Source organism: Xenopus laevis, chromosome 3L, assembly GCF_017654675.1.
Source record: "Xenopus laevis strain J_2021 chromosome 3L, Xenopus_laevis_v10.1, whole genome shotgun sequence".
NCBI classification, from domain to species: Eukaryota; Metazoa; Chordata; class Amphibia; order Anura; family Pipidae; genus Xenopus; species Xenopus laevis.
This window is the reverse complement of record NC_054375.1, coordinates 132,750,418-132,773,974: the sequence shown is the minus strand read 5'-3', so window position 1 is coordinate 132,773,974 and position 23,557 is coordinate 132,750,418. Positions and strand designations below refer to the sequence as shown.

Below are 23,557 nucleotides of genomic sequence, written 5' to 3'. Positions count from 1 at the left end.
GAGACGTAACGCACGCACAGCGGGTAGTACCATAGAGTTTTAACACCGTCCATGTTTAGTTTGGGCAAGGGAATTTTTTTTTTTTAAATAAATAGTTACGAAAGGAAGCAGCATTTTTCAAGTATTAAATTGTTGCATAACTCTCGTTTCCGTGTAATGACATTATAATAGAGCTTTGTTCATTAACCTGGAGACATTTATCTCATTGTTTATCATTCTTTATTTATATAGCACTTACCTATTCTCCACTAAGATTATATTGCAATTCCATGTCAGAGGAATGCTTACAGGGCCACTGTTACCTTAAACTGCCTCGGGCAGCCTGCAATTGATCAGTAGCAGTAGGGTTGCCCCTAGTTATATAAAAGGAAGCCTTATAAATAGGTTAAAAACAGGTCTGAACTAGGGTTCCCAATAGGGTTGCCACCTTTTCTGGAAAAAAATACCGGCCTTCCTATAAATTTAGCTTTTTTCCCTATTAATAACATTGGGATCATCCCTCATTTTTACCGGCCGGCCGTAGGGTTGCCACCTTTCCTGGAAAAAAATACTGGCCTTCCTATATATTTATCTTTTTCCCCTATTAATAACATTGGGATCAACCATTATTTTTACCGGCCAGGCCGGTAAAGTACCGGTCAGGTGGCAACCCTAACTGGCCGGTATTTTACTGGCCTGGTCGGTAAAAATGATGCTTGATGCCAATTTTATTAATAGGAAAAAATGGCAAGAATATAGTACCACCGGTATTTTTTTCCAGAAAAGGTAGCAACCCTAGTCTGGACTGGGAGTCAAAATAGGCCCTGCCATTTCAAGTACATAGAGGCCAAACTAGCCCTCAAACAGCCCACTAAATAGTGACTTTATATGGCATCGTACAGCAGCCCCTCTGTCATTTGCCAGAACCCACAGATTGCCAGTCCAGGCCTGGAAAAAAACTAAAAATATAGAAAGGCTGCAAGGATGTCAAAAAGCTTCTCCTGGTAAAAGCAAGAGCCGAAATTCCAATTTTTTAACTACGGCTCTCCTAGTGAAGAGCACAAGACAAGGGGGGAATTACTAGCATTGCCTGGGCCGCCTCAAGGGAACTTACAATCAGGTCTATGTTCAGGACTATGTTTAATTTTATCAGGAGCCAATAAACCTGACTGTTTTGGAGTGTGGGAGGAATCTGGAGTGCCCTCTAAGGCTAGAGCCATACGGGGGAAGAAAAACGCTAACAGCTGTCCAGGGTTGGACCAAGCTGCTACTTCAGTGCCCCCAAACCTCCCGCTCCACAATCCCCCTCAGGAAGAACCGCTAATAGCGGATCTGGACTGGTGGGGCCCACCGGATTTTTCATGCATCTTTCACATTTGATGTCTTCATATTTGTGTAGCTTTGAATTGATGTAGGTTAAATTTGAGCCAGGGCACAAATCTTTCTATGTTCTACTAGTTAGGGCACTGACACACAGAGCTACTAGTAGTATCTATTTTTGTAGCTACAAAATACAAAAAAAATACCCTCCCATACAGGTCCGGACTGAGAATTAAAATAGGCCCTGGCATTTCAGGTACCCAGAGGCCCAAACAGCCCACATAGAGGCCAAAACAGCCCCCACCAGCCCACTAAATACTGACTTTCCATGGGACCTTATAGCAGCCCCTCTGGCATTTGCCAGAACCCACAGATTGCCAGTCCGGGCCTGCTCCCATACACAATACTGAACATTGCCTCTGCTAAAACACATGAAGCGTCTTAGCAGAGACAGTTATCACTATTGTCTATTTTGTAGACATGTCAAGTAGTTTGCTACTAGTAGCTGTGTGTGTCATTGCTTTTAGGCTAGGGCCACACGGGGGCAGAAAAACGCTAGCTGAAGTCCGATAACTTATTTCTGCCTACCATGGGCAGTAGCCTCCCCTCTCTTCTTCGTTGAATCAGCAACAAACTTCAGCGGATTTTGGCTCAAAATGCAGAGACCCGCAGTTCTCTCCAAAACCGCCGAGCCTGTTCTTGCTGAGCCAATTCAATAGGGAAGCGAGAGGTGGCTACTGCCCATGATAGGCAAAAATAGGGGCACACACGGCTGATTTCTTTCTTGTTTATTCACCAAAATCAGTACCTGTGCCCAAGCTGACATAATGGTTGCAGGTACAGGCAGGAGATCAGGCTAAGCCCACACATGGGCCCATTTTTTCAGCCTGCGTGTTCCAGCAGGTCAATTTCAGCTATCCTGTGGCATAATCCTAGGGTAAATTTTGGGAATCCAATATCTGCATGGTTTACATTTTAAACATAGTGTATGGATGGGAAGTTGCTCAAGCATATTACACAGTATTTGGGCTGTAATTTTCTTTTTGCAGTGATCCTACCAACACATCCTCAGTCCATTGAATAAAAAGAAACTACTGGAAGTATGGAATTTCAGGAATTAAAAGGAAATAGAAAGTGCATGTGTATTTAGGTCCCTGGTATTTCAGTCCTTTGGCATTTGCTTTAGATCATAATAGAAGGTTTCTGGAACAGCACAGCTAAAGCTACCACACCAAGATACCTGTTCCACAAACAATGAATATCTCTATCCCTCGGTCTGGAAGTTCAATGTAAAATACACAAATACTTTGCCTTCAAGTTTTATTTTTCGTAGCAACTTTTCAATTAACATATCGTGCTCTCCTATTCCAATGTCTCATTAAAACCATTACCATAAAAGTTAAGGGAAATACAATTTTATTTGTGAACTTGTCACTTTTTTATAAAATAACAGAATTGTGTATAATCTTAATTTGGTGCTGAATATGATATCCTAGACTATTAGGCAAACTACTGCAGCAGCAAATAAACAACGAATTGGCTTCAGTCAAATCTGTTCATATGAGACAGTTATACAAGTCCTTTTCAAATTAAGCACCGGCTGAGCCTTTTTTTTCAGAAAGCTATGAGTAATTTTGCCGCCAGTGACATACAGTGTAAAATATCAGACTAAACAATCCGTCTGCCTGTCACGGCTTCTAATGTTTATTGGTTACTGTCCTAGCTGATGCACTAATAGAAACGGGCAGTCCTCTGTGGGAAAAATACTGGTGAATCTAAGTATACATTTTATAAAGCATAATACACTGCATTTATGGCGGTAGGCAAAGTTAACATTGCGGCCTTGTCAGCTAATCATTTATAAGGGATTCATTTACAAAGATACAAGATAAATGCTAAATGGCACAAGTGCTGTTACCCATACAATACATTTGCTCATTTCCTAACTGGTGGTAGGATGATCAAAACAAATTGCTTTTCTGTGTTGCTATGAGCAGCTGTAATTTAACACCCATATCAGTAAACATGGTACCCAGAAACAAAAAACTATATAATAAAAGTCCTTTTCAAATTAAACATAAAACCCAAATTATTTTTTTTCAATAGCTTAAAGTCATATATTTATCAAAAAACCTCTGCTGTCTATCGTATATTGCCTCCCCTGCCTCTATGGCTCAGGCATGGCAATTACTTTCACTTTCCATTCTGCACTTCGTACTCTCTACTCACTGTTTATAATTGTGTAGCCTGTGTATGAGCATCAGGTCATAACATTTTGGGATGGTGCAAACCTTGTCTTAATGAAGCGATTTGCAAAATGGCACCTGACTGCTTGCTTTGGTTGTGAATATCAAGACTGAAGAACACAAGATTTATTAAAAAAAAATAGTTAATATTGCTTGACTAACACTATGGAAAGTATTTGGAAGTATTTGTTAAGGTGAAAGGTCCCCTTTAAATTGTACAGTCTAGCTGCCAGAGTTTAAAGTGCCAACCCTCTTTGTCAATAAATAGGCAAGACCCCATATGCACATCTAAGATCTCACAGATGAAGAGTTATAACTTTTTTTTCTCCAGTAGTTCTCATCACATTTAGTTTAGTGGCAGACAGACAAGTGGTTAGACACATGGCAAGTACTAGTCCTCTATGCACGTTGCATCTACAGGCACTCAAAGCCCTATTAGAGCTTAAATTGATTGCAATTTAAGTGTAGGACTGGCCAGATATGGGATGACTTTGACGTAGTTGGCCAGCTTAAATATATTGCAATATATGGACAAACAATCCCTGTTTTGTTTAAAGGGTAAGGCATTTTTTAGTAGCCGTCTGCACAAAATGTCTCAATGTCCTAAATATATTGATAATTGGTTGAGTGCAGAGGACCTCTTGTATTCGTTTACATAGCAACACCTACCTATAGCATTACCCATAATAAATCAACCCTTATGATCACGATCTTAGAAGATCTGATGACTATAAATGGCTTTACAACAACTTTTATTAACAACTGATTTTATTAAACAATGAGCAATAGAAAAGAAGTGCTTTAAGGCATTGTATAAAGATTTTAAGACTGCATTTTCATGTAACATTCGTAATTTGCTTTCAGAGAAAATTCAAAGTAAGAGTTGGTCTTCAAACTGTTTAGTTCTTCAGACTGAAGCAGGGTTTCAGCCTTAGGCAAGTAGCCTTTCAGCTCAATGCCTTTGTTGAGTAAATTCTGAAGAACTTTGACAAAGATGGAATCCTTTGTTGCTTCAATTGGGTCATCTTTACCATCTGTTGCAGACCACTCATCTCTCTTTATAGCCTTGCAAAGTATTTCCAGTTTCAGCTCTTCTACATCCACCTCACTGTCATCTCCAATGTATTCTAGCAAGTCTAGTGCTTTCATGAAGTCATTTTCATTCGCTCTTTTGTTTTCTTCGCATACGTATAACTGGATTAACTGAAATGGTGCTAATACAGGCATTGCATTTAAGTCAAGCTGTTTTTCCTCAAGAAGCTTTTTGGGTAGGGTTTCTTGATGGAGTAAGAAATGTTCTTGCTCAGCTATTTCCTCTACCTTTTCTTGCAATACATCCTCTTGAAAATCAGATGCTAAAGCAGCCAATTTACTTAAACCAAGAAGAGTTTTTTTCTTACAGAAGTACCGTGTCTCCATGTTTGCCAATGTCTGCAGAGTTCTGTGAGCCTTTTCAAATTCCTGGCTGTTCAATTCATGCAACCAGCTAAGGTGATCATGGGCTTGCAGGAATGCAGCTAGCTGCCCATGCTGAGAAGCAGGTTGGGACAACAGTTTTCCTCGTTTACCTTTCTCCAGGTACCAACGAAACAGAAAGTCTGAAAAATTCTGCTCTGCAAACAGAGTCATGTACCTTTGCAGCCTGCTCTGATTATCGGTCATTTCACATATTTGTACCAAGATATCAAAATCGCAGTACTTCTCTGCGAGATTTGAAGCCCAGGCATACTGTCCTAGGATTAACAAGGGTGACAACAGTTCTGACCGCTTCTGAGCATACTCCATTTCCAGGATATTGTATCTTTCTTCATTAGCCAGTTTATCAATTGACTTTAGTTGGGTGACATAATCATCAAGCAAATAGTTTAGCAAAGCTGCAAGCTGCTCAATTAGTATAGTACGTAGGCCACTATCTGCCTGTGGATAGACCTTTAATATTATACCATGCTGACGTGTAACAACAGACCTAATACCTGCAGTTCCACTAGAGGCAGTCCATGGAACATGCTCAGGCTCTTGAATTCCGCTTTCATTTTTATAGAGAGAATTCTTACTTTGTCTGTACTGACAGGCAACATGTAGCATATCCTTTAGAATCGTGTTGACATTGACCACTATATTTGCCCATTCAACTGAGTCAATGGAGGTACTTTCTAAGTCAGCTTCCTCTTTGTCTACCAGGCATTCAAAGATGATTTCCATTTGGGACACTTCTCTAAAGTAGACATCAGCAGCAGTTAGATTCTGAGGAACGGTGCACATCCTTTTATCAAGTGCAAGTTGTATGGCAGAGTTAACCAATACAGGGAGCTTAGCATGGTGATTCTTTAAAACAATCGCAGCAGACAGTTTTTCTGCATGCTCGCTTAGCAATAGTCGAGTCGCTACCAACATTCCTTTTGTTTGACAAGTGCTCAAACGACTGAAAAGTCCAACTTGATGAAGAAAATCCACAAAAAAAGAGTGCGCTTTCATCTTATCTTCCAGCTGGTGCAAGAGAATTAAAGAAGTGTTACTAAATCCGGCTGCCTCTTCAGGTACAGATTCAGCCCAGCGAGGATCAGAGGCAGGATAATCGTCAATCAGGTCAACGCTTATTTGGTTTACTGCCAGATCCAGTTCATCATCTGGTTCCATATCGGAGTCGGAGAACAGGCTGTCGACCATGCTTTGGGCCCCCAGTATATCTTTCCTGCAATATCTTAAAAAAGCTGCTTTCAGATGTTTTGTCTTATCGTCATGAGCAATTTGGTCCGGTCTTGAGTCCTTTACTACAGCCTGACGGCTGGACTTAGAAACAGATGACAAGGATTCCTCCATGTGCTCTGGGAGCACAGAAGCAGTCTCTCGAGCAACAACTGTCAGCATGCCACTCTTTCTAATGAAAAAAACTGGCCAACCTTCACAGGATCCAGCTCCTACAATGTTATCTCCTTGTGCTTCAAATGGAATTTTTTCTTGAGGCAAAGTGCTCCTTCCAGTTCCTGTTGAGCATGCAAAGATCATCTCTTGAGTATACAGGTAACAGGCCTGGCTGCTGAAATTTGGTACCACAAGCTGGCACAGCTGCATGCCTCTAGCCTGAAACACAGGGTTGAACTGAGTGACCTCCACTGTGATTTCATCAGAAATATTGTAACCTTCATCCTTCACGGTTACAAGGGTGTAATAAATCTGGCAGGGGTTATCACCAGGATGCCAGGCGGCGGACAGGATTACTAAACCATCACAGTTTTGGTTGAGACTCAAATAATTAATGTTGATTCCAGCTTTGATATCATCATAGTCGCTTTCAGATCCCCAAATGGCATCAGATATGTATTCTCTGAGGACTCTGCTCATGTCCCAGTTAAGCACTTGACTTTCCGAAGTATCATCCAAGTCCCACTTGTTTATACTTGAGTCAGTGAGAGTGTAGAAGCAATCTCCCTTATCCCAGAGGACACTGCAGAGTGTGGATTCAACAGCAGGAGACAAGATGCCAAAGAGGGTGGACACCCTGCGGCCGATACCAGACAGCATGCCTTGCCCTTGTGGCAGAACACGTTGATTCATCTTTCCAGAAGCATCGGGGGTCAGTCGTACAAGTTGATTTTTTTCTGAAGACAGGATAAAACTGTTGCCTTTTACAGCTGTAACAAAGGCACAAAGAGATGAACCGAACTCGGTGTAAGACTCTATATAAGTGCCTTCATGTAGAATGTTGGGCCAGTAGCGGGATGAGCCTTCAGGTGTGGCTGCCATTAAAGCCACTGACTGGGCAGCAGCAGGGTCACCAGTTTGGGCACAAATATCCACTAAATCTGCAGACCACTCGCTGTCACTGAGGGGAAGAGGCAGTTCTTTGCACACCATTAACTTAGCAGAGCTGGAGTGACTTATCTTCCAGATAATCAGACGATCATTACATGCCAGCCATGCCCATCCACCTTCATGAATACAAGCAGCCATAGGCTCATCTGCACTGGCATTAGACAGGGCCTCCATTACTTTCACCGGCAACGAGGAACCAAACAGCTGCACATTGTAATTCACCGTCTCTGAAGCGGCCGGGTGGAGATAAACCCGGGATGGGGTGGATCTGGCGCCACTGGCGGAAACTCTTCGGCCCACTGGAGAGTACAGCGCCGAAGGGGAAGAGCTGGCTGTCACTCCCGGACCCAAGGCTTTTCTGCCGCCCGTCAGACGAGAATTAAACGGCCGCCGCGCCGAACCCATACCCTGAGCACGGGGTGACGGGAACATTTTGGTTTCTGTAGTCGCTGTGTTGGGATAGTTTGAAATGCGCTCGCTACCCGCGTTGTCACAGAACGTACAAGGAAGTGGCGCGCTGCTGGTGACGTCATTAATAACGGCCTGGAACTCTGGGAGAGAACGTGGTGCAACTTCCGTTCTACGCTACAGTCCTGTTAATGGGGGTTGGATTATTGTCCCTGTATAATGAATCAAACATGAATTCTACTATAAAGAAATCATTATGGTTGCGTCCAGGGTTGGCAGGTCTAATTTTCAAAACCAGCTAAAAGTCACGCATAGCTCCCAACTGTCCCTTTTTTGAAAATATTTCTCCTTATCTAAACTGTGTTTTTGTGTCTCAAAATTGTTACAAAGTATCTTATTTGCACCTGTTAGGTGTTCTGGGCTCTCTGAGAAAAGCCAATTAAGTGAGAAACTTTGTTTCTTTTTCTGGCTGTTCAGTGCAGAGAAAAGAGGGACTTTCCAGTACAAATGAGGGACTGCGGGTTGAGCTGTCAAAAGAGGGACTGTCCCTCTGAAAAAGGGACAGTTGGGAGATATGTATTTGCTTATCTTGAAATTGTTACAAAAGTATCTTATCTGCTGCTGTGGCTGTTCTGTGCTCTCCAATTCAGTTAGAAATTTGTTTCTTTTTCTGGCTGTTCAGTGCAGAGTAAAAAGAGACTTTCCAGTACAAATAAGGGACTGCAGGTTGAGCTGTCAAAAACAGGACAGTTGGGAGGTATGCTCATTGCATTCTGGGTACTGTAGTTTTACATTAAACTTGGCAGTTGCCTAATTGTTAAATAAAAACTACATTACTCAACATTCATTAGGAGGCACAGGCTTGGCACATTAGGGCAAGAAAAAGCTTTGGCTGGTTTCCAAAGTACAAACCAGCCAATGGCCCAAAAAGTACCCCAAATACGTACCTTGGCTAGTTTGCAGGGTCGGACTGGAGGGCCCGGGGCCCACCGGGACTACTGTCCAGGGCCCCTTCCGACCCGCCCCCCAACCCCTACTGCAACGCGCTGAGCGCGCGCACACAAAGGCGCCGCTTGGCGCGCTAGCGTGAAGGCGCCTGGCGCATGCGCAGAAGGCGCTGCGCTGATCGGCGCTGCGGGAGGGAAACTTTTTTAAAGCTATCTGGAGAGGTGTCTGGCCCGGCGGGGGCCCATTAAGGGTCGGGGCCCACCGGGTATTTTCCCGGTGTCCCGCCGGGCCAGTCCGACACTGCTAGTTTGTACTTTCAAAACCAGCCTGGGCTTTAAATTAGTAGCCTAATTTGGCAGAAACCCACCAACCTGGCAACCCTGGTTGCATCAGAAATCTGAGTTACAGTTGCCAATTCATTTATAGGTTTATAAAGGAGTTTAATTAGCAATGACCAAATGTGCCATGGGGGCCTAGTGCAGCAACCAATATAATAAGTGATTCAGACTGATATCAAATAGTATACATATATATTTAAATGTATTTTATTTTTTTTAAATTTGGCTCTCCAAAAATTATTTTACATCCCAATGTGACCAATGTCATGCTTTTCATTCAGCTATTTATTATATTAAGGTAATATTGTAACAATATTGTGTGAATAAATAATAGCTCTGCTGCTGGCTCTCTGTCCGTTCCTTTTGTGATTGGGCTAAGCATTCACACTAGGGTTGCCACCTTTTCTGAAAAAAAATACCGGCCTTCCTATATATTTATCTTTTTTCCCTATTAATAACATTGGGATCAACCATAATTTTTACCGGCCAGGCGGCAACCCTAATTCACACCTGGAGCAGGGGGGGTTTCACTGAGATTCAGAGTTCTGATAACCCTAAGTCACCACGGGCGTAACTACAGAGGAAGCAGACCCTGCGGCTGCAGGGGTGTCAGGAGGTATAGGGGCCCCATGAGGCCCTAATTCATATATAATTTTAATTTTAGTGAATATTAGTAAAACAGGTCAACCTAGATGATATCACACACAAGTATATACATTTTCAATATTTTATAGTGCATATCAGTGTCCATGGAAAAAAGTCCATATAATTGCCAAATAACTTTCAAATAGTCCAAAAAGTTAGGGCCTACCATGAAACCTTGATAAATACGTATGAGCTAGAAATAAAAAAAAAAATGGCCAGTAATCTTATTAGCCATACTGTTACTAATATGTATTCAGTTTCTTGGGCACTGAAATCTGAAAAAGGAAACAATAAAGCCTAAAACATGTTGTGTGAATAAACAAATATTGTCAGGAAGCTCTTATAGTGGTTCCCTCTCAGTTCTTTTTGTGATTTGTTATTGAAACTTTATTTAAAGGAACAGTAACACCTAAAAATGAAAGTGTACTAAAGTAATGAGAATATAATTTACTGTTGCCCTGCACTAGTACAACTGGCGTGTTTGCTTCAGAAACACTACTATAGTTTATATAAACAAGCTGCTGTTTAGCCATGCGAGGCAGCCATTGAAAGCTGAAAAAGGAGAAAAGGCACTGCCACTTTGCCATTATTTTACCGGCCTGGCCAGTAAAAACTATGCTTGATGCCACTGTTATTAATAGGAATTATTTTCAGGAAAGGTGGCAACCCTACACAGGATACATAGAAGATAACAGATACGCTCTATATTATACAATGGGATTCTTCAGAATGTATCTGTTATCTACTGTGTATCCTGTGCTTAAATGGCTGCCCCCATGCCTACACGGCAGCTTGTTTATATAAACTATAGGAAACACACCAGTTTTACCAGTGCGGGGCAACAGTACATTATATTTTCATTACTTTAAAACACTTTAATCTTTTGGTGTTACTTTTCTTTTCAGTGACTGGTGCAAAATACAGGGAAATGAAACAAGGTAAACTATTTCCGCCTCCTAATAAATAGCTTGCATTACAGATATGACGTTTAGAAATAAAATAACAGTGCAGTTTATCGGCCCACTTATTGTTGCCTTCTGGGGTTTGCCAGGTTGGTGGTTTTCCTGCCAAATTGGGCTACTAATTTAAAGCCCAGGCAGGTTTTGAAAGTACAAACTAGCCAAAATATGGATTTGGGCTACTTTTTGGACCTTTAGCTGGTTTGTACTTTGGAAACCAGTCAAGTTTTTTTCTTGCCCTAATGTGCCATGCCTGCATCTCCCAATGCATGTTGGGTAATGTAGTTTTTGTAAAACAATTTTCCAACTGCCAAGTTTAATGTAAGACTATAATACCCATCATGCAATGGGACTGACTTGTGTAGAAGTCAGGGGTTACCAGATTTTGGGCTTTGTACCCCAGTCTCCCATCACTCTTATTAGTATTTTAATATTTTCATGTGACTTTCCTCAATTTCAGACAATTTTGGGGCAAAAATCTGCTGGCCTTCAACCAAAATGTATTGAAGTTGTATATGTATTATGGGGCCCCTATACCTCCTGGGGCCCCCTTTGTAGTTAAACCCCTGGTGAAGGGGCAAATCTGTCCCATTTTGCTTCATGGAAAATTTTGCAAAACAGTGAAAATTTTAAAAAGGTGTAATTAGACTTTCTTTCACTGCACATATTGTGCTATTTTTGGGCTACTTTTGAAGTGCCTCTTGGCTAGTTTTGGGCTGTTTTTTATAGCTGACTTTGGCTGATTTTGAAAATTAGACCTGTCAACCCTGCTGCCCTCAAACAGCTTGGAGTCATAGGAGCAAATTTACTTACCTTCGCAAATCCGCCAGCGTTGCCTTCACTGCTGTTCACCTCTCTTCGCCAGGTGTAGATTCGTCAGGGCTGCAGAAATTCACGAAGATCCAAACTTGCGTCCAGGGAGCCAAAAGCTAGCGAAGTTGCACTAGCGTAAATTCGTTAGGCAAAGTGAAGTAGCGCTAGCAAAGGCTAATTTGCAGACGGCGGAAAATTTAAAATTGAATGGACGTGTATGCTGGAGCGCATACATAACACTACATAGGCCCAGGGAAAGTGAATAAAAGTATATAGAGCTGTTATAATGCCCTACACATGTGCCCACAGTATAATTTAAGGTACCATATGTTATCAAATGTAGGGGGGAAGGTGGGCACCCTAAAAAAAATTTTTTATTGTTTTTCTGCCTATCACCCAAAAACTTTTTTGGGACTTTCTTTTTTTTTTTTACAAACCCCTATCTACTCTATTGAACGTCACCTGGTCTGACGTGGCGAAGTAAACTCTGGCGAAGGAGGTAACGTTCAGAAAAAAAACAATGTTAGTAAATTTGCATAGTTTCGCCCCCTTCGCCAGAGTGCAACTTCGCCAGGCGTTAGGGTGCGACGTTACGCTATCGTCCAGGGCCACTGAGTAAATTGGCGGTGGAAAAATGACGTCACGCCAGCGTTAGCCACTTTGCCGTTTAGTAAATTTGTCCCACTGTGTGAAGACGCTGGATATCTATACCAGTATACACTACATACCTCCCAACATTTTGGAAGTAAAAAGAGGGACAGAATTTTTTTTCGCACATAGAACAGCGAACGCCCCTTTCTGTGTCCACACCCCCTAATCACTATGTTCATTTTGCAAAACTTGGCAGGTTATGAAAGTTTGAAAATATTTCTCCTTATCTAAACTGTTTTTTTTTTGTATCTCAAAATTGCTACAAAGTATCTTATTTGCACCTGTTAGCTATTCTGGGCTCTCTGCTAAAAGCCAATTAAGTGAGAAACTTCTTTTTCTGGCTGTTCAGTGCAGAGAAAATAGGGACTTTCCAGTACAAATGAGGGACTGCAGGTTGAGCTGTCAAAAGAGGGACTGTCCCTCCTATAAAGGGACAGTTGGGAGCATCACTGTACAGAATTATTGCTAGGTCACTGTATTAACTTACAACTGAGGTAAAATATAGATGATCTGTCAGTGGTCATATGTTGTTTGAATCGTTTAATAACGCGCTGCTTGTTCTCTGTGTCAAATATGACTGGCAAAGGGTGGTTATATCATTGTGTAAAAGTGTATTTTAAATAAAGTTGCAAGAAAAAAAAAATACAGTAGAACGAAGCGGCATATTCGTGTCTCGGAAGTGGAAGCACAAGGCCGGAAGTTCTGTCTGCTGCGCGTTGTTTGCCCAGCGAGGGAGAACACAGGCGGGCAGCAAAGTGCACCATGGCGGATGTAACAGCCAGAAGCTTGCAGTATGAATACAAAGCGGTGAGTTTGTGTGGGGGAAGGTGATCGTAACACGAAATGGATTTATACAAGATATTCGCATCAATATTCAGCCTGTGGTTCACTATTGTAGACGTGTGAGTTGTAGTTCAGCTGCAGGTGTGGGGCCACCGAGTGAATGCGTGGTTTCTCTTTAAGTGGGTCACACAGTCAAATTATTTAAAGGGGCGGTTCACTTTTTTTGTTAACTTTCCCTAAGATATAGAATTGCTAATTCTAAACAACTTTTCAATTGGTCTTCATTTTTTCTCTATAGTTTTTTTTTATTTTTTTTATTTGTTTTCTTCTGACTCTTTCCAAACTTCAGATGGGGGTCTAAAAAGAAAAACAAAAGCTCTGTAAAGCTACAATTGTATTGTTATTGCTACTCTAATTTCGATCCAGGCCCTCTTCTATTCTTATTTCAGTCTCTTATTAAAATCTGAGCATAGTTGCTAGGTTAATTGGCACCATAGCGCCAGATTGCTGAAATTGTAAACTGCTGCTGAATAAAAAGCCAAATAACTAAATAAAAAATGAAAACCAATTGGCAGTTGTCTCAGAATATCGCTCTATACATTATGCTAAAAATTTAAAGCGAAAAAAGGAGCCTCCTTAACATTAGGGATAATTAAAGGAGAAGGAAAGGTTAAAACTAAGTAAGCCTTATCAGAAAGGTCTATATAAATACACCAGTAAACAAAGTAATGCTGCTCTGAGTCCTCTGTCAAAAGAAACACCACATTTCTTTACTTCTATTGTGTACACATGGGCTTCTGTATCAGACTTCCTGTTTTCAGCTTAAACCTCCAGGGCTTGAGCATGCTCAGTTTGCTCCTCTCCCCCTCCCTCCCTTTAAACTCCTCCCCTCCCTGCTGTAATCTGAGCCCAGAGCTATGAGTGAGCAGGGAGAGACTCGGACAGGAAGTGATGTTACAGCAAGCTAATATGGCAGCTGCTATCCTAAACAAACAGAGAGAGTTAAGATAGCTGTTTGCTCAGGTATAGAGTAGCATTCTGCAGAATAAATAGTGTTATAGCTTGCATTATTGTGGTTGATCTATTGACAATAAACTGCCTCTGTAGCTTTCCTTCTCCTTTAAAGGGGTTGTTCGCCTTTAAATTAACGTTTAGTATGACGTAGACTGTAATATTCTGAGACCATTTGCAATCGGCTTTAGTTTTTTATTATTTTTGGTTTTCGAGTTGTTTAGCTTTTTATTCAGCAGCTCTCCAGTTTGCAATTTCAGCAATCTGCCTAGCAACCATGCACTGACTTGAATACGAGACTGGGATATGAATAGGAGAGGGACTGAATAGAAAGATCGGCAATAAAAAGTAGCAATAACAATAAATGCGTAACTTTACAGAACATTTGTTTTTAGATGGGGTCAGTGACCCCATTTGAAAACTGGAAAGTATCAGAAGAAAAAGGCAAATAACTCAAAAAGTGTAATACATAAATATTGAAGACAATTGCAAAGTTTCTAGGAATTGGACATTCTATAACATAGTAAAAGTTTCCTCAAAGATGAACCACCCCTTTAACAAGATCATTTTCATATATTGCAATCAGCCCGTGTACTATTGGGACCCCTATAGTTTATGGGCCTCCAATAATTGCACAGTCTCCACATTGGATAGTTAGACCTTTGGAAGATAAGAGAGGAGAGAGGGCACAGTAATGACGTAGTTGTGACTGAATATTGAATGGTAGAGAGACAGGTGGCTTGAGATGTAGTGGAAAGGTTTTATGTAGTATCCATATACGGTTAGATCTTTTGAAAATGTATAAGCTCTTATACAGTATTACCCTATGGAAAGGAAGTAATCAACATTTTTTTTTCTTACTTGCTGAACAGTGGTTGTTGCAAGGGTGTGTTTAAAACACAGCAGATGTTATTCCCGGGAGCTATGAAGGAAGCTAATTAGTAATTGATAGAAAACAAAACATGGCATGATAGTGTTATTGGAAGAAAAAAAGCGAAACTGAACTGAATGAAGCCACAGCATCTTTTTAACTTTTTATTTTTTCTTGCAACCCAAGAACTCTAACCTTGTACTTCAAGCTGATCGCTCCCTGATAGACCGTACTCGCAGAGATGAGCCCACGGGAGAGGTCCTGTCATTGGTGGGGAAGTTGGAAGGAACTCGTATGGGTGACAAAGCTCAAAAGACCAAGCCACAGATGCAGGAGGAAAGACGGCTTAAGTGAGTGGCATCGCTAAATTTTTTTCTTGTAATAGATGTCATATATGTGGTTAAGTGTTTTATTTATATAGTGTTAATTGCGCACACAGCACTGTACATATGAAGTTCTATTAAATACATAACCTAGTTTATTCAGGATATGGATAGAATATTCAGATGAGAATGTATTGTTCTGCAATCTTCTTCAGGTTCAGAGATACTGACACCAGAAATTAAACTCTTTTACATCTATCATAATATTGCCTTTGCAAGCTACTTATAACTTTACCATAAAGAATTTGCACAATGCTTTTACATTATCTGTCTGGTGTCCCATGTTCCTGGATGAGGGGGCTGCCATATTTGTGCAGCAGGAGTCCATTAGCATTAGTAACTTTAACTGACAGGCTGAGATGGGACAGTCAGGTTGGCAAAACAGTCCGGTTTAGAAACTTCAACTAACTAACTTCGATAAACAAACCTCTCGGCAAAAAACGATCAACATGACCTAAAGGTAACTTTTAATGTACATTCATATTTTAAAAAGTAGTTTTTTAGTGTCAGTATCACTTAGGGGCAGATGTTTGAAGGGTCGAATATCGAGGGTTAATTAACCCTCGATATTCGACTAGGAACTAAAATCCTTCGACTTCGAATATCGAAGTCGAAGAATTTAGCGCAAATCCTACGATCGAACGATCGAAGGATTATTCCTTCGATCGAACGATTAAATCCTTCAAATCGAACGATTCGAAGGATTTTAATCCAACGATCGAAGGAAAAAAAACTCAGGCAAGCCTATGGGGACCTTCCCCATAGGCTAACATTGACTTCGGTAGCTTTTAGCTGCCGAAGTAGGGGGTCGAAGTTTTTTTTAAAGAGGCAGTACTTCGACTATCGAATGGTCGAATAGTCGAACGATTTTTAGTTCGAATCGTTCGATTCGTAGTCGAAGTAGCCCATTCGATGGTCGAAGTAGCCCAAAAAATACTTCGAAATTCGAAGTTTTTTTAATTCGAACCCTTCACTCGAGCTTCATGAATCGGCCCCTGCGTGTTCTCTTTTTGTCTTTAAACCGTTACTTTAATTTGTCAAAATATTTTTTTGGGGGTACTGATGTGGTAAAGCATAAATAGTAATGTTTTGTTGATTTTGCCTTGCTATGTTAGGTGATTAGTGTTAGGTGATATTAGCATTTTGGGGCTCTGCTAGTTGCATACAAACACCTACAAAGATTCTTGTTTTCAGTGCCCTCAATGTGACCGTGGATCTTCAAATACTAGCCATTCTTGAGTTTTAAAAAATTCTTCCTTTTTGAAAGATGTATTTGGTTGATTGTCAATAGTTTATCATTTTAAAGTAGCAATTGTTTATCAAGTGCATTGAAAGAATATTGAAATGCTTGATTTAACCCTACACTATAGCCACGTGGACTTTGAGTTTAAAATTGCTTTTGAAGGAGTATGTGGTTTTCGATTAATGTGGAACGGATTAAATGCTTTTCAGATTTAGAAAACATATGTATTAGAAAACATAAGTATTCTTGGATATGATGTAGATGATGGTAACCAATTACGTGAAGGAGAAATATTTTGTCCATGTCTAGTTTACAGCTGGGAGCTAATTGCTTCTAAGGCATGTGTTTTTTTTTTCTCTTTTTTGTAGAACATCCCCTAGACCTAGCTGTATATGTTTTTGAGATTCTTAATTGGTTAATGATGTTGCTTTTAATAGACTGTCAAATTACTCTCTTAAGTTGATTTTATATCATTATATCATTGTTTAAAATTGTTTCCTGATAATATTTGCTGTGTGTGTGTGATTAAACTGGTGTGATGACTGATGTAAATAATGTATAATCTCTGTAAAGTGCTACAGAATGTCAGTTCTATAAAAATAAAAGATAATCATAAGCATAGGGAGGATGAGACTAATTTTAAACACAGACTGTGGGAGGCAGGACCAACATTTTAAAAAACAAAGTTAGCTATCAGGTGCATATATATATATATATATATATATATATATATATATATATATATATATATATATATATATATATATATATATATATATATATATATATATATATATATATATATATATATATATTATCCTCTCTTATAATCCTCCTAATGAACTATGAAGCCATTTGCTAGATGTAAATCTTCACTTTCTGCAAAACCACTGGGTAGAGAAAAAAAAAATACCCATTATGCTTCACTGTACAAAACCAAGACCGAATGCATGCACAGAAAAATCCCTTTGTGATTGTGCTTGATCTATTGCAGTCAATCAAAAATAATAATAGTACACTTGATAAAGGGTATTGACCCGAAACATGTTGTGTAACCACAACCTGCAATAAAAGTTTTGCATAGAGTCTGCTGGATTTCTCCTTCCTTTTTATTATTTTTGATTTACTAGCACAGTGCCAAGGAAAAGGATTGTATCAACTAATGTGTCAAAGTAAATTTGAAACAATAGTTGCTCACATTCCACAGAGGCTGAGAAATGTATCAACTATTGTAGCAAATTGTAACAGCTGCACCTCTTTACTAAATTGCCAGACAAAGAGGAAGACGTCAATTTTAGAAAAACAGTTCCAAAAATGGAAAGCAACTTAGAAAGTCTTTATTTCCGGTGTATTATCTGAAAAAAAGCAGGGCACGGAAGAACAATTAGAAAATATGTGTAAGATGGATTTATAAAACAAGATCCCCCTCAAGTTGTTTTTAACATTACCAACTGTAGGAGAAGAAAACGAGATGAAGACAGGCATGACATGAACAAGATGAAAGGATACACTCTGCTGTCTGAAGGTATAGATGAAATGGTGGGAATCATATACAAACCCAAAACCAAGGAGACACGAGAAACCTATGAAGTGCTTCTCAGCTTCATCCAGGCTGCACTAGGAGATCAGGTAAGGGATGTCTGTTTTGCTACCAGGTGTATGCAGTTAAATGTGATCTTGTGTATTGTTGGGAGATGTGGCATGATTAAAAGTCATATTAGGCCTCCAGTAAAATGAAATATGCCCAACTTTTTTTTTTTACATTGTTTGTTCAGCAGATTAGGGTGACACTATGGAGAGCACTTCAGTACTGGCACTGATAAGTGATATGCAGTAAGATATTCCCATCAGAAGCCTCTCTGCATAGTTAATGTCAGTTCTTCAAGTTTTTTGAGCTGGGTACTGGGTATTGTAGTCCTTAGCAGCTGCCTATACTTTTGCAGACCCCATGCCTCTCTGTATTTAGTTGAGACCAAAGATTGACCTCTTACTCTCACCAAGTGACCTTGCAGAATAGTGCTTTTTCCAGGGTAACTAGGAGAAAGGAGCAGTTCACTGTCTGATTTGGGTGGTTTGCAGAAATGTATGTTGTGCTAGGCTAGAGGGAAGCTGGTGCCTTGCTCCTAACTGGTAAATTACTTACATCTATGAAGGAGAACTAAAGCTAATTGTAAAGCTTGAAATCCAGGAGTTCTCTAACGTGCAATAGCTTCAAAGTTGTTCACATTAGCTCACCATCTTTCATCTTGCTAGACCATCTTTTCAGTGCCAGTGACACTACCTAAGTCTGTGTGCTCTAGGCTACTGCTGAAGCTTTGCTTAGGGGTTGTTGTAAATTCTAAAAAAACATTAGCAAAAGTATAAATAAAGATGTTAATACAGGCTTGATTATTAATACTGTCTGTTGCAGAATGCACTGGTTTATATGTTGTCATGAAATCTGAATTACTTCTATCGGCCTAGTATCGAGACGTTTATAATTTTATTTTGAGTTGGTCCCTTAGCTTAGATAACTGACAGTAGCATAGAGTATGTGTTGCATCATTTAATCTATTTCTTTGGTTTTCGCTCCATCTGACATTTTTGTATCTTTAAGCCACGAGACATCTTGTGTGGGGCAGCAGATGAAGTTCTGGCAGTGCTGAAGAATGACAAACTTCGGGATAAAGATAGAAGGAGGGAAGTGGATCAATTACTAGGGCAAACTGATGATACTCGGTACCATGTACTTGTGAACCTGGGCAAAAAGATTTCAGACTACGGGGGAGACAAAGAAATTCAAAATATGGGTCAGCAATATTTTATTCTTATACACAGTCTATATTATATATGTCTATAAGTGTGTTATACTTTGGATTTGTTTCTATTTCTATTTGATTTTCCTTTTTGTATACTCAGCATCGCTTCACTGCATTCGATTTTGGAGCGCATTCTTTGATATAAACGATATGAGATGGGTATATTTTTTAATGTTTGGAAAATGATTTACTTTTTTTTTCCAACAGATGACAATATTGATGAGACATATGGGGTGAATGTGCAGTTTGAATCAGATGAGGAGGTAAGACCATTATAGTAATTTCTTAAACTTGTAACATTAGCCTAATGGAAGGTTTTTTGTTTTTCATAATTTTTGGAGATCAAAGTTGCAGAAAATATTTTTTTTCTCTCCCAACGATTAGGAAGGAGATGAGGACGCATATGGAGAGGTGCGAGATGAGGCATCTGATGACGATATGGATGGTGATGAAGCGGTTGTGCGATGTACTCTGTCTGCAAATGTAAGCATTTTCTCACTTTCTTTATCTATACACATAACCGCATAATATATAGAGGTTGCGATGTTTGCTAATTATTTTTTCTTGTATCTATGCCTCAGCTTGCATCTTCTGGAGAATTGATGAGTTCCAAGAAGAAAGATCTCCATCCCCGGGACATTGATGCCTTTTGGTTGCAAAGACAACTCAGCCGCTTCTATGATGATGCTATTGTGTCCCAGAAAAAAGCAGATGAAGTTCTGGAAATTCTAAAGGTAAGGTCTTAAATATTAAGTTAATTTTTTTTATCATTTAACTTTTCTGCTTTGGACATTTTTTTGGGACACAAGGATAACTGTATGCTATAAGGGAAATTTATGCCCAGAAAACTAGATATGAGAGTCATATAGGCCCATATATATTTCTATTTAAGTCTGTTTAAAGTCTTTCTTTTCGGGGCAAGGAAGCCTTGGTGAGACAATCCAAGATGATGGCATCAAGACTAGTTTCTAATTGGAGCTGGCTAGAAATATATTTCATTGTTTACTTGAAGAACATATCCAAACATGCAACCTGCAAGAAACCTACTACAGGACCCTGTAGGACAGCCTTTGTAGGTTAGTTAGTGATGAATTAAGGATTTGCCTAAAAATTGTATTGATATATCTATTTCAAAGGATCCTGCAAGGCATTCGGATTGCCCCAGCGTTTCCCCTCTGCATTTTGACTCTGTAGGGGTCAGTTTTGGTGACTGGGAAAATTTAGGCTTAGCCGGTAACCCATAGCAACCATTATGTCATAACCTTTTATATCCAGCCATCTGCAGGTAACAGTGAAAGCTAAAATGTGATTAGTTGCCCAGTAGCAATTTATCCCAGTCAAAGGAGCAGGGGGTAAGATTCTTTGAATTGTTGTCTAAAAACTTGGGCTTTGATTAAGATTGTAAGGAAAGTACTAGGACTTTTTGTCTCAACATAATAATGGGCTACATTTAAAAAAAATCTCCGTTCAACATTGTTTTTTTAGATCAAAGGAGAATGAATGTGAAAGAAAATGTGAAAAAACATAAATTAAATACTTCTTTCTGGTGAAACTAAATTAAGTAAATATGCTTCTAGTTATATGAACTGTAGCCTCTGTAGAGTGTAAACCAGAGGTATATGGAAACTAACTTGGCCAAAGTGAGATTAATTAAGGCTAAAATTCCTTAAAACAATCCAGTAACATAACCACAAAGTCTTTCCTTATCCCGTGGAAACGTTTTTTTTTTTTTTTATAGGAAACACATTAGAATACAATCTTTGATACCTTTAGAAGTGCACAGCTTACAGGGAGAATTCAAAATTCCTGTAACTGAGTCTTCACCGATTTGCTTATTTTTGTAGACTGCAGGAGATGATCGTGAATGTGAAAACCAATTGGTTCTTTTGCTGGGGTTCAACACATTTGACTTTATTAAAGTACTGCGACAACATCGTATGATGAGTGAGTTTTTCTTTCTATCTTTGTCCTTATGCACTTTGTTAATAGCACCTTGCTTACGTTATTTTACCAATCTTTAACAGTTATAGTTTTACTTTTTTAATTTTATTAGGCCCAAAATTTTTAAAGGCTTAAATAAATATAAAAGTTTAAATTCCAGTATGCAGACAGTGCTCAGTTTTATATTGATTCTTTTTTGGATTTTGCAGTTCTGTATTGCACGCTCTTGGCAAGTGCTCAGAGTGAAGCAGAAAAGGAAAGGATAATGAGCAAAATGGAGTCCGATACAGAACTCTCTAAATATCTATACCAGCTACAGGAGACAGAAAAAGAGGATCTGATTCGGGTAAGGGCTGCTGTTCTTGAAGTTAAGATTTAATTCCTTCACTTTGTTCATTTGTAACCATTTATTTTTTCAATTCAGGAGGCGCGTGGACACAGAGACAAGATTAGGCAGTTAAATGTAGACATGGATTTGGAAAGCATGGAAACGGAACAAGGAGAGGTAGTCATGGAATTCTGTTATTCAAATTAACACTGTGAAATGCCAAGGGACTGCAAAGGAAAGGACAAGTAAAACAGGATAATGAAAATTGCTACATGCTATGTATGTGTGTGTGTATCTGGTTGCTAGGGTCCACTACCCTTACCAACCAGGTAGTGGTTTGAATAAGAGACTGACAAATGAATAGGAAAGGGCCTGAATAGAATGATAGGTAATAAAAGTATCATCAATAATTAAGTTGTAGCCAAGCACTGCCATAGTTTTTAGCTGCTGGGGTCATTGACCACCATTGGGAAGCTACAAAGTAATAGAGAAGAATTGAAAGGTTGAAAAGCACAGAACCTTCTATAACATGCTAAAAGTTATCTAACTGTCAGTAACAAGAAAATAGCTTTATTAAGCCAATGTGACAAATGTTTAAGCAACCATTTGTTTTATTGTGAGGATTCAAAGGGTCTGTTTGGTTTTGGCTATTCATTTCCATCTAGGCTTTCACTCCACGTCAAGTCTTGGACTTGGAGGATTTGGTCTTTGCCCAGGGTAGTCATTTCATGGCTAACAAACGGTGCCAACTGCCTGATGGCTCCTTCAGACGTCAGCGGAAAGGGTATGAAGAGGTGCATGTGCCTGCCCTTAAACCCAAACCTTTTGCTTCTGATGAGGTAAGTGGGATTCTGGACTCTGATAATTTTCCTTGTAAACTTGGATTGTCTCTCTTTTTAATTGAATTTTCTTTTTACCTGGTCAGCAACTGGTCCCAGTTGAAAAGCTTCCTAAATATGCTCAGTCTGGCTTTGAAGGCTTCAAGACTCTAAATAGAATCCAGAGCAAGTTGTTTAAAGCTGCATTGGAAACAGATGAGAACCTGTTGCTTTGTGCTCCCACCGTAAGGACTTTTTTTTCCTTTTAATGTAATTTGTACAATTCACATATCTACCAAAAAGTTTTCTTTTTAGCTTAATTTTTTCACCTTCTAAGCACTGTTTTCAGTTGTTCTCAGATCGTACACCAGAGACAGACTTTTTTCTATTGCCTTTTCTATTTCTATTAATTTGAAGTTTGAACATTAATGTTCCTTTCACTGGTGTTTTATTGTTACAATAGTTAATAACATGAAGCAGATGGTGCTGAAATGTATCAAAATGTAGCAAATTGTATCAATTCTAACAGCTTCAAGGGGAACTCCAGCTTCCAACCAAACATTTGATAAAAAGATCCCACATAACACAGAAACCTCTAATATATCCATCACAGTTACCTGTTTCTTCAAAAAGTATGAATAAATGCCATTTTCTATGCTGAAATCCAGCAGTTTAACAGTTCTTCTCTTTCTGCATCATTTGAAATCCTGGCAGGGAAGGAGGGACTAAACCAGGGGTGTCCAAACTACGGCCCGCGGGCCAACTGCGGCCCGCGACTCATTTTTAATTGGCCCGCAGGCCGCAGCATTTCACACCACCCCCCTCCCCAGTCGGTGCAGTGGAAGTGGCCAGCGGTGAAGAGGAAGTCGGCTGCAGTACCAGAGAGGGAGCCGGAAGAGGAGCAGAACGTCGCAGCAGGTCACACGCGCACCTGCTGCACTTGAGAATACTGCTGCCGACTGGGATTCCACCTTCTCCCCATTCCCACTGCAGCAGCCAGCCTCCGTGAGTTTTTAAAGCTCTCCGTTCTCTCTCCGTTACACGCTAAACTTCTGTCACTCCCCCCTCCCTCTCAGAAACTAAAGGTGGACTCCTTGACTGTGACTTACTTCCCTGCTGCTGCTGCACATTCATTTCTATGTGATCACTGAGACACGTGAGAAGTGTTGAAAATGTGCTGCTGCAGCTTGATCCTGCTTATCTAACAAGTGTCTCTGATCACATAGAAATGAATGTGCGGCAGCAGGGAAGTAAGTCACAG

General features: G+C 39.9%; 2 protein-coding genes across 2 annotated transcripts in view; one reads left to right on the top strand and one right to left on the bottom strand.

Annotated features, from left to right (window-relative positions):
* Positions 1-2,698: 2,698 nt before the first annotated feature.
* Positions 2,699-7,912, bottom strand: nup133.L (nucleoporin 133kDa L homeolog). Its single transcript, XM_018253434.2, has one exon. The coding sequence runs from the start codon at positions 7,788-7,790 to the stop codon at positions 4,368-4,370; it is 3,423 nt and encodes a 1,140-aa protein (XP_018108923.1). The 5' UTR covers positions 7,791-7,912; the 3' UTR covers positions 2,699-4,367.
* Positions 7,913-12,771: 4,859 nt separating this feature from the next.
* The window catches only part of snrnp200.L (small nuclear ribonucleoprotein, U5 200kDa subunit L homeolog), a 42,963-nt gene continuing 32,177 nt past the window's right edge, over positions 12,772-23,557 (top strand). Inside the window, exons 1-12 of the mRNA XM_041586980.1 lie at positions 12,772-12,927; positions 14,972-15,135; positions 17,869-18,040; positions 19,008-19,200; positions 19,417-19,472; positions 19,594-19,692; positions 19,791-19,943; positions 21,054-21,153; positions 21,360-21,496; positions 21,575-21,655; positions 22,144-22,317; positions 22,404-22,541. Of these exons, the coding sequence (XP_041442914.1) occupies positions 12,883-12,927; positions 14,972-15,135; positions 17,869-18,040; positions 19,008-19,200; positions 19,417-19,472; positions 19,594-19,692; positions 19,791-19,943; positions 21,054-21,153; positions 21,360-21,496; positions 21,575-21,655; positions 22,144-22,317; positions 22,404-22,541 (1,512 nt within the window). The 5' untranslated portion in view covers positions 12,772-12,882. The remainder of the gene's footprint in view (positions 12,928-14,971; positions 15,136-17,868; positions 18,041-19,007; positions 19,201-19,416; positions 19,473-19,593; positions 19,693-19,790; positions 19,944-21,053; positions 21,154-21,359; positions 21,497-21,574; positions 21,656-22,143; positions 22,318-22,403; positions 22,542-23,557) is intronic.